This window comes from Macaca fascicularis, chromosome 4 (assembly GCF_037993035.2).
Source record: "Macaca fascicularis isolate 582-1 chromosome 4, T2T-MFA8v1.1".
Classification (NCBI taxonomy): domain Eukaryota; kingdom Metazoa; phylum Chordata; class Mammalia; order Primates; family Cercopithecidae; genus Macaca; species Macaca fascicularis.
The window spans coordinates 123,809,803-123,826,245 of NC_088378.1; the positions used below are offsets into that span (position 1 = coordinate 123,809,803).

General features: G+C 40.0%; 1 protein-coding gene across 2 annotated transcripts in view; it reads right to left on the minus strand.

Moving 5' to 3' along the window:
• Positions 1–15,953, minus strand: part of OPN5 (opsin 5) — a 44,204-nt gene extending 28,251 nt beyond the window's left edge. The window contains exons 1-4 of one of the 2 annotated variants that reach the window (XM_065543082.1): positions 15,791–15,953; positions 11,381–11,500; positions 6,082–6,252; positions 2,484–2,818 (exon numbers count right to left, since the gene is read on the minus strand). In XM_065543082.1, the coding sequence (XP_065399154.1) occupies positions 2,484–2,818; positions 6,082–6,252; positions 11,381–11,500; positions 15,791–15,920 (756 nt within the window). In that variant the 5' untranslated portion in view covers positions 15,921–15,953. Of the gene's footprint in view, positions 1–2,483; positions 2,819–4,276; positions 4,357–6,081; positions 6,253–10,744; positions 10,960–11,380; positions 11,501–15,790 lie in introns of those variants that run through there. The other variant, XM_074037838.1, reaches the window with a different exon arrangement.
• Positions 15,954–16,443: the final 490 nt, after the last annotated feature.

Sequence of the window (16,443 nt, forward strand, 5' to 3'; positions counted from 1 at the left end):
GCAAAGAGAGAGGTGAGTGGGATGGCAAAAAGAAAGCACATTCTCAGACATTGCAGCAACTGTATGCTACGTCAAACTACAGGGCAACAAAGTAAACTTCAATGTCACATACCAGTGTGATGAATGTCCACACATCGTTTCCTGGGCACACTTCCATAAACTATTGAAAAGCAAAATTTTCATCATTGGTACAATTGCCCAGTTTCCAAAATAGTACCTGATACAAAGTAGGATTTGCATTAAATCTAATTCAACTTTAACTGGGATTGATTTATTTAAATTTCTTTTTTGAAAGTTGCAGATAAGAGCTAAAGGGAGAGCTAGAAATGAAGAACCTAACTCATAATGCTTCATTTTGTGAAAATATTTTCCTACTTTATAGCCAATTATAAGACAGAAGAATATCATGCTTCCTGAATCTGCATTTTTGTCCAAGAACTGTTCTATTATTAAGCTATCAGTATAGATTTAGAGTGATGAAAACGTCCCTTAAAGCTTCCTCTACTCGGCATGTAGACTTTGAACATAACAGTCAACTGGAGCCATCAGGAATCTAGCTCACAATATGTGATATGGTTTGGCTGTCCTCCCACCCAAATCTCATCTTGAATTATAGCTCCCATAATTCTCATGTGTCATGGGAGGGACCTAGTGAGAGGTAATTGAATCATAGGGGCAGGACTTTCCCATACTATTCTCATGATAGTGAATAAGTCTCACAAGATCTGATGGTTCTATAAAAGGGAGTTCCCCTGTACACGCTCTCTTGCCTGCCACCATGTAAGACATGACTTTGCTCTTCATTTGCCTTCTGCCATGTTTGCTAGGCCTCCCCAGCCATGTGGAACTGTGAGTCAATTAAATCTCTTTCCTTTATAAATTATCCCATCTTGGGTACATCTTTATTAGCAGTGTGAGAGCAGACTAATGCAATATGCAACCAAGAGATCTTTGCATAACTCCAAAAATTCTGCAATTTGGAGAGAGGCATATTACTAGAACCAAGGCTCTGATTTACTAAAAAGCCATCTCTTATCTGGAGGGAACTGTGTTTCTCTGGGTCCCTGAGACCAGTGGTCTCCAAAGTGAATGTGAGAACACTTGAGGGTAGGATAGCAATCAACATGATTGATTGGGATACAGGAAGAAGTAATTATAACTTCAATCTACTTTTATTTTTATCTTTAAAATAGAAGACAAAAATTGGGGGGTTAAATAAGAGGGTGCTAATATTTAATACAAAGCTTGATGGTATTACCTGTATGTCATTTAATATTGAGGGCATGTGTTGGAAAATAATTTTTCAGTATAGGGGCAAAAAATCATGAACATGTGAGGACCACTGCTTTAGACTTTACCGGTAATTCCTAACAGTCATAAGGAAAAAGGAGAAACCACGGTTGCTTTAACACATTCTCTGCACCAGATGACAGAATAATATGCTTTATCTCTTTGAATTCCCACCATAACCCAATGAGACAGATATCACTATTCCTGTTACAGAAGTGAGGAAATAGAGATTCAAGAAAGCTAAATATCTAGCTCTAGGTCACAAACCTGGCAGGTACTGGTGATGGGATTAAACTCTAGTCTTGTTCTTTTCCTTACTCCACAATATCTAAAGAACTGCCGCCTCTGAAACTATCATTTACCAAGGTACTCAAGCCTGCAGAAACTGCTCGTGTTCTTAACACAAGCTTCCCATGGGAAAGCACACGTGGTAAACTCTTACACTATAAATAATTCAGGTGGTAGAATGTCCCTAATGATGTCCCAAAGTCTATGCAACACAGTAAATACTGTGAGGCATTATATGACTCGTAAAAGTTATCCTTATTACTGAAATAATGAATATGAATCCATAGTACCCTATTTGGTAGAGAAGATAAGCCCTCAATGGATGGGTTATACAAATTTGGTAGATATTAAAAGTGTGTGTGTGTGTGTGTGTGTGTGTGTGTGTGTGTGTGTGTATGAGAGAGAGAGAGAGAAGAGAGAAGTGGGGAAATAGAGACAGAAAGAGGAGAGAGATACCACAAAGAAAGGCTTAGCCAATCATCAACAAAGTTCAGAATTATGTAAAGAATAGAGATTCTAAGTTCTCTCAGTCTCCAACGTTCCCTATCCATTTTTTTTTCTTTTTTTTTTTTTTTTTTTTTTGAGACGGAGTCTTGCTCTGTCGCCCAGGCTGGAGTGAGTGGCACGATCTCGGCTCACTGCAAGCTCCGCCTCCCGAGTAGCTGGGACTACAGGCGCCCGCCACCACGCCCGGCTAGTTTTTTTGTATTTTTAGTAGAGACGGGGTTTCACCGTGTTAGCCAGGATGGTCTCGATCTCCTGACCTCGTGATCCGCCAGCCTCGGCCTCCCAAAGTGCTGGGATTACAGGCGTGAGCCACCGCGCCCGGCCTGTTCCCTACCCTTTTTACCCTATGAAGTTGTAAGTGGTCAGAAAACACGTGTGTAAAATATTAGTGCAGTTACCTTTGTCAGTTTCATTTCCAGAACATGACTGCTGTGGATCCGACTGTCGAAATGAGCTACTTCTTTGGAAGAGGACTTAACCTTGGCAATGATCTTTACGTAGGAGAACACGATCACAGCCGTTGGGAGCAAGAGGCAGAAGAAGAGGATGTTCAGGATGAAAACCTGGCCCCCTACCGAGGCCTGGGCCAGCCACCAGTCCAGGGTGCACGAGGTTCCGAAGGGCTCAGGTGCGTAGTCCCCCAGACCTACCAAGGGCATGGTGGTCCAGAAGGAAGCATAGGCCCAGATGGCTGCCAGGCAGATGTAGGCGTGCTTTCTTTTCAGCCAAACCCCTGGAGGCGGAAGAAAAGCATTACCCGGATGTAATCTGCCCTACACCCAGATACCTCCCCTCGATATGTCAAATTCCACCTCCAAAGATTTATTCCATTGATTTCTGGGAGACCTGGGCAGATAACTGAAGCCTGAGGGAGAGTGGAATAAACGGAAAAAAGTTCCAGAGCTTGGGCCTTTCTCCAGGAGAACACAATTGGAAGGTTTTCTCTAGGCATCTGGGAGCTTTGGGAGGGAGAAGTGACAACAGCTGGGAAAAGGGACAGGAAAGAGATGAGAGGATGCTGAAGACAATGGAGGCCCTTGAGAAAACATCTCGGAAAGGGTGTGTTAGTGGATCATCCAGGGAAAATCCTTCTGGGAGGTGAGGAATCACAGAACATGGCTTGTGTCTTTAAAATGCCCTTCCTCCTAACAGCTTTTGTGTTGCTAGTCTCATCTGGCTTCCTAAGAACTTGTGGAAGGGGCTTGGTGGCTCGTGATCATTACACAAATGGTTTGAGATTAAAGTGCTTGACTGTGTTTAGTAATTTGTGGAGCAGGTTTGGAATCTTCAAACATCATTCACACAACAATCGCACTCACACAGCCACAGCGGGAGAGGCAGAGAATCTAGGTAGGTTGCATCATGTTCTGCAAAGTAATTCTGTGAAGATATTTTCAGGAAGACAAAAAATGAGCTCCGTTTTTCAGCACTAGTTTCTGTTAACCAAAAGAGAATTCCAAGCGGAGGAAATAGTGCAGTCATCTAAGAAAAGCTGTAAAGCACTAGTGATCATTTTCAGAGTTCAACACAACCACCAAAGACAGATCGGCCTGATTAAGTGCAGCAGCCTCCACAAGAAATTACCTTCACACCTCACTCATCACCTCAAACGAAGAGGGCCGGGAAAGTGACTCTTTACTGCCTAGGTTTTGTGTCAGCAGAGAAGAAATATCAAAATATATTCAATAAAAGCTAAATGCTTACTTCAATATAGACTGAGAGCCTGCCTCTGCTTAGTGCAATGTGAGATTTGGAAAGTCAGTAAGGCCTAATTCTTCTGTGTCTAGTCTTTGACTGACCTTGTGCATGCAAGACTATGTTGCATATGGGTTAAATAAAATAATGTAAGGGGCCTGCTTTGCAGACTAGAAGGTGCTACATTAACGTGAAAGTTTTACTCCTGTGTAAGTATATCTCATTTAGCGCTAACAAGAAATATAACACATTTTTTCTATACTCTGTTGTCTCCATTTTTTTTCAAATATGTGGCATTTTGTGTCATGAAATGCAAATTTCATGCCCAACCTGATAGGGGTAGCAATCATGTAGCCACATTATAACTCAGCTCTTGCTTCTCCACTAAAACCAATGAAACATTGGCACAGGTAATCACATATATTCATGGGAATGTGCATAGGCATACGTATAAGCATTTATGGTTAGGGTTACTTGTGAGGTGTTTTATACTTACATTCCAGTATGGTGAAAGGCTGTCAAGTACAGGAGGGAGTAGATTAGTAGATTGGTTCTGTGTTGCTCCAGAAGTCAGAACTAGGACCAATGGGTGGAGGTTACTGGGAGGCAGTTTTGTCTTAATATAAGGAATAACATTGTAACAATGAGAGCAGACCAATCAGAGAATGGGCTGCCTTGTGCAGTAGTAAGCTCCCCGTCACTGGTCACTGGAATTATTCGAGAAGAGGCCAAGTGGTCGTCTCTCAGGGATGCCTTAAAACAGTTTACCACGTTACATGGGAGAAAAGTCTACACGTCCCCAAGCGACCTTCTAATTCCAACATTCTGGGACGCTGTGTGGAGGGTTTAATAGTGCATCAGATTAAATGATGAAACCACACTACTGAGGTTCAACCTTAGAAGAAGCTGGAAAACATACACAGTTCCCACACATGGAGTTACGGCCTGCAATGATCCTGGGAGTGGGCGGCATCATCTCTTTAACTGACAAAGCCTAAACTCAAGAAAATATTTAAAAACAGAGGTATCAGGGTTTAGTATTCCTCAAACACTCTCAGGAAGTTTAACTATTTTGCCTTCTTATCTATAAAATCGACAGTTAAATCTAAAATCTCTTTGGTATGAGCAAAAATAAGTCTATAGAAAGAATTAGAGGTTGACGTCACACAGAATATGTATAGTTGTATATTTTATATCTTACTGGAAATTTTGATTCAAGCTATTTCTATTGGAAGTTTTAAATGTTTAAAAAAGGAGATGTAAATTAAAAAAAAAAAAAAAAAAAAAAAGTAGTGCTGGATGATGAAGAGGATGGCTCACAAGCTCCCACCTCCCACCCACCCAAGAAGGGATTCTTTGGAGTCTGGGGAATGTAATCTATAACAATATAAAGGGAAATTCTACCACATTGACAGTGTCGGGTCAACTTGATTTTTCCCATCTCAGTCTCCAGGCCCTGCTCTGACACCACAGTCTGTCGCCCGTCACAACCACTCTAATCGACAGATTGACAATCAAAGCAGCTTTATCCAGAGGAAGCCTGTACTATTCCTTGGTTTGTGCCTGGTTCTCAATATTAAACTTAAAGGCCCAAATGCAGTTCTCTCAGGTTTAATAAATTCCGAGAGCTCCAAGAAACAAAAGTACTAGAAATTATTTTTAACCTGTAGAATGGTCTAATCATTAAAAAACATATATTTAGGCCCTGGAAACTTATATTCTGCTGATTCACCAATTCTTATAATCACTCATCTTTCTACCAACCAACGCCACAAAAAAAAATATGTTGAGGGATATTTCTACATGTGTGTCCTTGCATGCAGAAACAGCTACATGACTCTAACTTGGAGGTGAACTTTCTGGAATTCCTTATCTCTGAAATTACAGGGAGCGTGAGTCCTAAGGGAGAATCTTAAACAGCTTTTCTTACAATTACACTTACTAGGTGGGGAATGAGCTAAACCTCTTGGACTTAACACCCTTTCGATGCACTTTATTTCTTTTGTTTGCATGTAAAACATGATAGAAGCTTACACGCTCTACAAGAAAATGATACTTTTTTAAAGCATTGTAACCAAACACCAGACATTACTATAAAATACGTATTAAAAGAAGTCTACTTTGACATCGGTTAAAAATCCTTAAACATGTCAGAACAAGATGATAGGCTATAAATAGAAATATTCTTGATCTCTGAGGTTATTCATAATCTTTGTTTATTACCTGCATAAAACATGTACAGTTCTAACACTCAATCCACCTAGCTTTAACTGTCAGGGAATGAGAAACCTGCCAACTTACCATAAGATAAATAGCAGATTTTCAAATATCGATCCAGGCTGACAGCAGTCATGGTGATAAGGCTTCCACAGCCAAAGAAAAATCCAGCCCATCCATACCAGCGGCAGCCAATCCAGCCAAACACCCAGCGGTGGCAGAAGCAAGAGATGATGGTGAACGGCTTGCCTACAACTAGAGCACCAAGTGACTTGTCAACAGAGGTTCCTCTGGTTACTATTTCCCCGCCTACCTCAACTCACCTGAACCTCCTCCCCTAAAGCACGGGGCACATGTGAACACACACACACACCCGTTCCTAGATTAATAAAAGTCCAGCAGTTATCTATGAATAAACTCAGTTTGGAGCTACCCAGAGAGGACTTTCAGTCATCCCAATAGCCAAAGATAGTGAAAGGATATAGAAGGAAAACTTTTAAGTATTACTTTTGAAAAAACTGTCTCAAAGAGACCTGGTTTCAGGAGTTACAGACATGATACTAGTAGCCAGGGACAATGATCTTGTCACTTTTAACATTTTATTGCAGTCCTTCATTCGAAAGGTATAGAGAAAGGGGCAACATAAAACCTCTGAGAGAAAATACCCTCTTCAAGCACAACTTTTCTATTCTACAGAAGTTCTTTCTCACACTAGTCTGTTCAGATTTTTTCTTTTTACCAGAAATAGGCGTTAAGTTTTATTAAATGCTTTTTCTGCATCTACTGAGGTGATCATAACTTTTTTTCTCATTGAATCGGTTAATGCTGGTTATTAATAGATTTGTTTTTGAAACATACTTACGTTCCCGGGACCAATGCAACTTTTCTTAATAATAAAACTCCCAGAAAATTATCTCAGTGAATAGAGGAAAGAAGAGATGGAGAAAGAGAAAATGAAGAAAAAGAAGAGAAAGACAAAAAAATATGCAAAATGGTGATTTCCATCCACCTCATCTTCCTCCAAGTGGGACATTTTAGAACCTGCATAAGGCATGAGATTCCTTATAATGAAAAGGGGAATTTGGTTTCTGTTTTCTTTTGGCAGCTGCATCCTTCTAGGAGGAATATGGTTTCTAACACCCCAAGATAACCTTGTACTTTAGGAGTTAAGTGTCTGTGAATGGGGTTTGGGAGGGGAAAGAGAGAGGTTCTCTATCAGAGAAAGCCTTAATTAGAGAAGCAGGGAACTAACTGCTGTGAATATAGAAAAGGGGGAGGTTTAACAGCACTCTGGAGAATAAAGATTCTAAAGAGCACTGGAGAAAGAAGGTGTGAGTTCCAGACACATTTTAAAGAATGATGTGGACAACTTTCTCTGAAATGTGAATTTGTCCTTTTATTTATTTAAAAAATAGAACATATTTAGTCTTTTACTATTTCCTTGTTATTATCAATGAATAAAGAGTGCTTAAGAAACCCCAGAAAGTTGAATATTCACAGGGAAGCAATAGGATGCGGGGAGGTGAAGTAGGGAGAATAATTATATAGCCCAGCAATTTTCATGTGTATTCCTGCCTAGACCCCAGAGGATTCATGGAGCTCTTCTACAAGAGAGTGAGAGAGGGAGAAAGAGAGAGAGTGGAGAGTACCCTGAAGGGGAAGTAGGTAGGTCATTTAGGGAAAGAAATATTAAGCAGCCAAGGCTCCATGCTCCACCTTCTGTCAATCAGGAAAGATAATTTTTTTCACCCGTTTTATATATTCAGCTTCTAAGTCATCTTTTTCAAAGAAAAAAATTCACTGTTTTAAAAAAATTGTTTAGAAATTTTATTTAAAAATCCTTTGTGTTGAGGTTAGAACCAGATTTCCACATTTCCTTCTGTTTCAGTTCTTTCTTTCTTTCTTCTTCTGTTATGTCTTATTCAAATATGGTATAGCTATTTCAGTAAATGTGAGGTCCAAGCTGTTTACAACCAGATCCAGATTTCCAAGATTTAAACTATTTATTCCTTGGGCCTCCATTAGAATTTTTTTTTTTTTTTTTTTTTTTTTTACTTTCTAGAAAGCATTCTTCTACTTTTACATAATACCCTGTAGCCCTCCCTATTCAGTTATTGTATTCAGTCCCCCAAATAAAAAAATAAATAAAATGTGCTGAGGAAGCTCCTCAAACCTCTAACTGGACTACATCACAAAAGAAGGTTCCCTAACCTCAATGCTTTAGGAAAGCTAAGTAACTGATCTTCACAGCCTCCAGGTGCTAGCGCCCAGCCCTCCCAGGTGTATTACTCTATGGTATACAAAAGTTTTCAGGAGTTCCTGTTAGTTCAGTCAATCAACACAAATGTACCGAGTGCCTTCTGCAAGCTGGACACACATCTCCTCTAGTTGTCTAGACGGCTAGTGCCACCTTTCAGCTTGCGAGACTGGGTGCCCTCATATGAGAGCCTCCTAATTCCAGTAAGTCCACAAGGAAATGGAGTGTAAAATAACTATTTGGGTTTGTGTTTTTTTTTTCCATTCAACAACTAATTTTTCAATGCCTAATGTTTAGGAAACACAGAGCAAGGTGCTAGAGGACAAAGTGGACATCAAGACTGACAAGTTTATTTTCTAACAGGAAAAGCAGACACACTCAAAAAAACCTAAATTTGTAACATAAGATGTGGTATGACAGAACGATAGGTAGTGATTAGTACAGCGAAGGAAAATAAAGCAGAGAAGGCAGGTAGACGGAAATCATTGTTTTACGTAGAGACATTAGGGAAGACTTCTCTGAGATGTGACATTTAGGTAGATACCTAAATCGGTGGGAAAGAAGTCAAACAAACTTCTGGAGGGAAAGGATTAGAGGCAGAGGAAACAGCAAACTAAAAGCCTTGAGGTGGGTGCTAAAGGCAGCAAAAAGGCAAGTGAACGTGACAGAATGGAGTAAAATTACATCTGTTGTGCCTGGGATCCTGATTAGCAAAAGCGATTTCAGGCTTCCTTCTTCAGTAGAGCTTTGGATTAACCTTTGGGGTGTCATCTAGAATGTCTCTCTCTCTTCCACTTAATAGAATGTTTCCGGAACCCAGTTGCACATTAGCGTTGCTGGAGGGGTTGTTTTGCTTTGCTTTGAAATATCTGCATCCAGGGTTCCATCCCTCCCCACAAACCTCCCAATATTGTCACTTATCTGGAGCGAGTTCAGGCATTTTAACACCGCTTCCCCTCCCCAGGTTATCCTAATATAACACGACTTTCTCCTAAGAGGTTAGCCTAATATAACACGTGTATATAATATGCACGACTGGGAGCCCTTGATATTTAGTCAACAAGTATTAGTTGCATAGATGCCATACATCTGGCCTCTAGGAGGTGCTTATAATGGAATATAGCTGAGCAAGAAAAAAATAAAGCAGGCAAAGTTTTAAGGTTTATTGGAAGGGAAAATGTATTATAGATGCTCAGAAGTTGAAAAAATGATCTGGGTTAGAGAAAGCTGTTATATGAAAGAAAATGGTTTCTGGTGAATTACTCTGAAGACATAAGCAGAGTAATGAGGTGGTTTGTGCCATTCTAGAGCCGACTTGCTTGGCTGAAAGCATGTTTCAATGCATCAGGCCAATTAAGGACATTTTTATTCAAGCCTAGTCTAATTCAGCAATGAGCCTGCTATTATTCACCGATGAAGGAGGTAGCTGGAATGACAGGTTTCATTCAGGCATGTTAAACTCAATACCAGGTAGAGCACCAGAGGGGCCCGCGGGGCGAGCTGGCCGGGAAAGCTACCGTTCCTGTTGCGACACTGCCATCGCGTGGCAACGAGTGAAAATGGCAGCCATTATGCAGCCTCACAAATCCCCTGGGGTTCGTCCTGATTGTTTTCACACCACCAGGCATGTCGTGTTCTTCTTAATGTGCATGTGCATTCATCATAAGGGTTCATAATGTTTATGCAGGTCCATACTCAGTAAAGCCTTCCCAGATAACCCAGACCATGGAAACTCTGAGTGAGCACACATCTGCTATGTGCTAAACTGTGACTCAGAACGCGGAGGATTAGTATTGAGCGTTGTTTTTAGAGATCGGCAGAAAAATCCACTTATGAAGACAAAAACAAATATTAGAAAACTCTTTTTTTAAATTAAGGTCTCGCTTTTTCACCCAGGCTGGAGTGCAGTGGTACTATCATAGCTCACTGCAGCCTTGAACTCCTGAACTTCATCAAGTCCCAGCTATTTTTTGTTCATTTGTTTTCTGTAGTTTTACCCAATACCCAGACTTCAAGGATAAATTTGTTTTGTAGAGATGAAGTCCCACTACATTGCCCAGGCTGATCTTGAACTCCTGGCCTCAAACTTGATACCCAACTCAGCCTCCCAAAGCTTTGGGATTACAGGTGCAAGCCACTGGGCCCAGCCAGAAAACATTTTTTAAAGAAGGCTTTTGATGGGAAACTACTAACAAGTTTCTAATGGTAAGAGGAGCTGCTGTATACTGTTCAAACAGATTACCCGACTCTAATGACCTAAAACCAGAAGATAAAAGCAGGTGTTGGGATTCAAGGACAGATTAGAGTCCGTCTAAGCAACTCTGAAGTTGTATAGAAGAAGGTGAAGAATGATTTACTTAAAATGGTTTGTATTTTTAAAAGTGAATTATGGTGAAGGAGAAATCTTATTCCAACTCCTCCTTGCCGTGTGTTATTAGAGAAGTGAAAAAGAAGCCAGTGGTTCTCAATTTTAGCCACACATTAACATACCTGTAGATTCTCATTTTAAATATCCTGATGCCCAGGTAACATTCTCAACCACCTAATTCAGAACTTCCCCAGATGATATTTTGTGAGTTGCATTTGAGGACCACTGAACCAGAAGCTTGCTATGCTTCACATGTGTCACTAAGTCATGATTACATATATCATCAGCAGGGCACTCCTTTCCTCTTCTTATATTCACCTCTCAGCTGTCTTCAACTGTCATTTACCCTTCAAGATTCCTGTTGATGTTTATTTTAATCAGACTTCCATAAGGGTTGAAGAGGTGTAAAGAAGCTTAAAATATTGACCTGGGACTTGCCTCCTGATTTCTGATTTCTGAATCATTTAGCCCACTACACTTTGAGACATCTGAGGTATCATGTATTATTTCAAATTGTGCCTTCAGCATCTAACATGCCTGACACACAGAAAAGACTCAATAAATATTAAATGAATCATCTTGTCAACCGGACAGCACCCCATTGATTTACCACAAAAGTCTGAAAGATGATTTGTGAAGCAAAGAGTGGAAGGAGATAAGAAGGGAAGAGATGTCAGGGGGTGACGTCTGAGATGGTGAGTACTTTAGAATGGGGCATAGTTTAAACCCACAAAGAAAAAACAGCATGGTTGTGTTACCTGAAATCCCCAGATCACAGACAGCTAAATTGATAGTCATTATTTCAGCGGGTCTCAGCTTCTTCTTTCGTCTAGAAGACATATAAAGGACATATCCATTTCCAAATGTAGACAGAATCCCTACAAGGAAAAATAAAAATTCCCATCGTTAACACTGGGATTTAGAGTTCACTCAGATATGAAACACTTCTCAACTTCAAAAATGGACACCATAGATTTAGAGGGTAGTGAGAGGACTCTAAATAAAAAAATCTAAATTAAGAAGATGAAATAAAAAGCATGAGTTGTGAGTGACAGGCCAATGGGGCAGGAGTCAGGGATTATAAGACTGAACTTACCCAGAAAAAGGCATCGCTAACTTCCCCGCGAGGCTCAGGAAAGTGTGGGAGTCCCAATGGTCAGTTCTTGTCCTGGCCCCCAGGGGTGGAGTACTTTCCTCAGCCATTTTTATAGATTATTGGCTTTATAGAACTCCCTCCCTCTGATCAGTAGGGTTAAACCCTTAGCTCTTGATAAATTCTGAAGATGAAGCCAACCAAAGAAGGTGCCTTCAACATCACTGTGAACTCCTAAGGGAGCGCCAGTGTTCAGGAGAGGCAGAGGCCAGGTATGGCTGGCGTAACTCCCTTCAAGAAAATGGACATCTCCCAGAGAAGCCCCAGGACTTTTGCCTCTTTGGGAGACATGGACACTGAGTGTCTGGCAGATAGGACAGCCTTCAGCTGCTACTGGACTAGACATCAAGGGTAAGTGGGTGACAATCGAGAACCTGGGCACTGTCCCTCCCACCAAGGGGAGAGAAAGTGACCCTCAACCCACCGAACCTACCAACAATGCCAGAAGTGTGTTCCCACTTTTTTCATATCCTTTTATTAATGACTAATTGCCTTTGGCATTACAATGAAACTGTTCGAAAGTTCTTACACACCCAGTTTAAATCCAAAAAGACCCAATCCCTACTGACTTTATTTAAGAAAAGAATACACCTACTTCCATAGCTTAACATGTAGAGTAGATTTTCTTCAGGAATTCTTGCTTCATAGTGTAGCTGTGTATAAATGAGAATCTGGTACAGCTGCCTTTAGTAGTAAGGAATAAGGAGAGTATTAACAGGAGAAACCCAGAGTTTTCTGTTTTAATTTCTACTTCTCCACCACCATTCATTTTGGGGGCAAAGAAAGAAATGTGTGATTCAGCTGATGGTGTGAAACCACCAGGAACTAACTGCATTGTGCTCTTAGGAAATTCTGACTCCCTGGAGTCAGCACTGCCTAATGGTCCATTAAAACCTCTTTAGCTTTCATAGAGCAGAAGAAGAGAAAAGTAAAAGAGATTACGGAGTTCCAGAGCAAACCAACTATAATGAAACTTAGGGCTCACTCAAGGAAACCAGCTAGGAAAGCAAAATGAGAAAACGTGGCCTGAAAAATTATAAACTTAATGCCACCTACTTTGTATCCAAAAAGAGTGAAAACAAGTATCCATTTTCATTTGATACCCAAGGCTCATTGAAACACCTTTTATCTGTCTACGTCTCTTTTGAAAATATTTGTTTTCTTACTTTTCCTTCCTTACATTTTCTTTACTGACCTTGCTTCATAAGGTTTTACCCAGTGCCCAAAGCATTATCAAAAAATAGTCACCTCTCTATTCATTACATGTAAATTATTCTGACAAGCAGTATGTTATAGATAAGTGTCAGGAGAAAGCAAATTTATTCTTAATATTAGTGAAAAGACAACCAGATTAAGAAGACAAAGACCCAAGTAGGGACACTTTTAGATGATAAAATCCTATCTCATTTATGGATATAAAAATGTCATATATATTAACTATTAATAAACTTAGTATTTACGATAATAGTAAAAGTGTGGACGGTAGAAAATGGTTTTGTAATTTATGTCTCCTGTATTTCAAACTTAGATTTATATTGTTATATTTCAATTGTCTCTTAAGACTTCTAGTATTTAACAAAGCCCACCAAGAATGTTTATTCCACTCTGGCCCCTTAAAAGCAATCTGGACACACACATGTTGGCTAGGCGCGGTAGCTCACGCCTGTAATCCCAACATTTTGGGAAGCTGAGGGGGGCAGATCACTTGAAGCCAGGAGTTCGAGACCAGCCTGGCCAACATAGCAAAACCCGTCTCTACTAAAAAAATACAAAAATTAGCCAAACATGGTGGTGCGCACCTGTAGCCCCAGCTACTCAGAAGGCTGAGGCATGAGAATCACTTGAACTTGGGAGGTGGGGGTTACAGTGAGCTGAGATCGTACCACTGCACTCCAGCCTAGGTGACAGAGTAAGACTCTATCTCGAAAAAAAAAAAAAAAAGGAATCTTGTCACATCTACACTAGCCTATTCTAGGAGAGTGAAAACCAGACACACAGCCAAGTCCAAGAAGTGGATCTAAGGTGAGTCCAAACCCCTCCAGCTGACCCCTCTCCTCACCCTGCATGACTGTTCTCTAACATACCATTGGCTGCACCTCCCAGTGCCCTGATCCTCCTGAAGCTCCCCATGTCCAAGCACTATTATTGAACCTGTTTTTCTGGCTCCATCTCAGCAAACCCACTGGAATATGATTGTGGATTTTCCTTCCAACTCCATGTGCGTCAGGTGGGAATTTCTGATTTTCCCCCACCCCGGTTGCCTTTTCCTGCAATCCTCCCTGCTAAAGATTGGGAATGGACTGACATGCCTCTCTATTTTGTGTTGTCTGGAGAGATTTGTCAGGTTATTGATGTTACTTTTTAATTCATTCCTTGAAAGTGATGGAGCTATGCTAAATTCAATTGATCAAGTTGCTTATTTTTCCGCCTTTTCTGGTAATTGAAAGTACTTAAGTTTAATAAAAATGCCATGTGGATTTTACAGAGGTAAGATAGTCGCTGTTCCAGCAGAACGTTTGCCCATTTTATTCGCTGCTCTATTCCCAGCAACTTAAAACAGTGGCGAAGAGTGGGTGCTCAATATATATTTATGTGGAAAAGAGATGGGGACTCATTTATCAGAAACAGAATGTAAACTAGTAAAACACTAACAACAATAAAGACAAGGATCCAGGGAATCACTTTACAGCAGAATTTGGTTGAATCGCATGAGTTCCTTTTGCCTCAAGCACTGACCATAGAGGGGTATCAAGTATTTTCTAATGAGTTTTGCTAATTTCAGGAGGTTAAATGAAATTCTTAACCAGTAATAAATAGATGAGAGAGGGAGAAAAAGAGAGAAAGGGAGGAAGGGAGGGAAGAAGGGTGGAAGAAAAAGATAGAAACAAAGAGAAAAGAGAGAGAGAGCAAGTTTGACCCAACATCTGAAAAAAGTAAAGGCAAAGAAACCTAAAGACATAACCCACCTTCACACTGGTCACCCAAATTTAAAACAACAATTTTAAATTTAAGAACAGTATGGTGGTTAAATCCTAATTGTCTAGACTAGTGCTGTCCAATAGAAATGCAATGTAAGCCAGAAATGCGAGCCACATATGGATACTAAAATTTTCTGGTAGCCACATTAAACAAAGTAAAAATGTACAAAGTAAAAACTTAATTGATAAATTAAAAATTTACAGTAAATTAATTTTAATAATGTATTTTACTGAGCTTAACATACCCAAAATGTTGTAGGTTCAACATGTATTTAATTTTTAAAAATTATTAATGAGATATCTTATATCACTGTTTCTTGTACTGAGCCTTCAGTATCTGGTAAGTATTTACACTACAGTCCCTTTCAATTTGGAAAAGCCACATGTGGCTACTGAAGGAATGAGATTGTGCGGTCTAGAAGCAGGTGCACCCCTTCGTCAATTATGCACAAAAATCTTTTGACCCTGGACTTTCTTCCATTTAACACCAATACATTTTTCAACTCTCACCAAAATGGCTTAGCTATGCTGTCATGATGCAGCTTTACTTTTAGGTGAAGTAAACTCAGTGTTTCCACCATTACTACAGCACAATCGAGTTTGCTCAGTTGTGAGAACAGGAGACTGACCTAGATTATTTCTAAGGCCCATTCTCAACCTAATATCTTATGATTATATCAAAAACATAAAAGAAAAGCACTCTGTTTAAATAAAATATCATTATCATTAATTGTGGTATTCAGAAAGTAAATCTACTCCCAAAGTAACCAAAATGAAATACAATCTCAAGATAAATAATTTTGCTATGAGTTCTCGGATTATCAATGGAATTTTATTCCCAGTAATAATGATAATGAAGAGTCATTTCTAGGAAACATTTATTGAATGCCATAATGCCATTCCATCTTCTACCCTTACCCGCTCTTCGCCTCCACTAAACTATCCACTTAAGTACCAGAATCCTTTGACAAAATTAACATATCAGCCCATGAATTTTCTAAATGCAGCCTTTGCACAGAAGAATTAAGGAAGCTTACCAATTATTGTCAGGTAAAAGCCAGCCACTATATCCGCTTCCCAAGAAAGTTTGGAAGCAAATGGATCCCCATCTCGAAGGTAATGTGGCAGGCGCTCATCCTGAGGCAGGGCGGTGTGATTTAACGCCATTCTGTTCTCGAACCAGGAGGAGTCTGAAAAGCAGACCAGAAGAGATCTCAACAGACATGAATAAGCCAGCTTAAACCATTTCATAATCGTGGCTCCTGTTTTAAAACAAAAAGCAAGTCCCCAGGGTCATGCATGATTCTCTAATTAATAACTGGTAAAAATGTTAACATTTTTTTCAATGATCCAATTATGTCATTACTCAATTATTCAGTTGGCAGATTATCCAAACCTTCTTTTTCTCCTTTGGAAGAGTCATTCCTTTGGCATGATTGTTACTATTTGTTCTGAAAGGGGAAGAAATACTAATGTGGCTGTTTCTCTTTTGAACTTGCATATTTCAAATCGAACCAATAGATGTCACTGTTCAGCTCTCTAGGCAACAATTTCGGGCGTTATATCAGGCAGCAAGCGGAACAGAGTTGTGTGCCTCACAGGTGGTGACAGAGTGATCGGCAGATATCTAACCATGTTATTCACCTTTGCAAAAGACATGAATTTAACCCCTTTCTAGCTGCCAATTTAC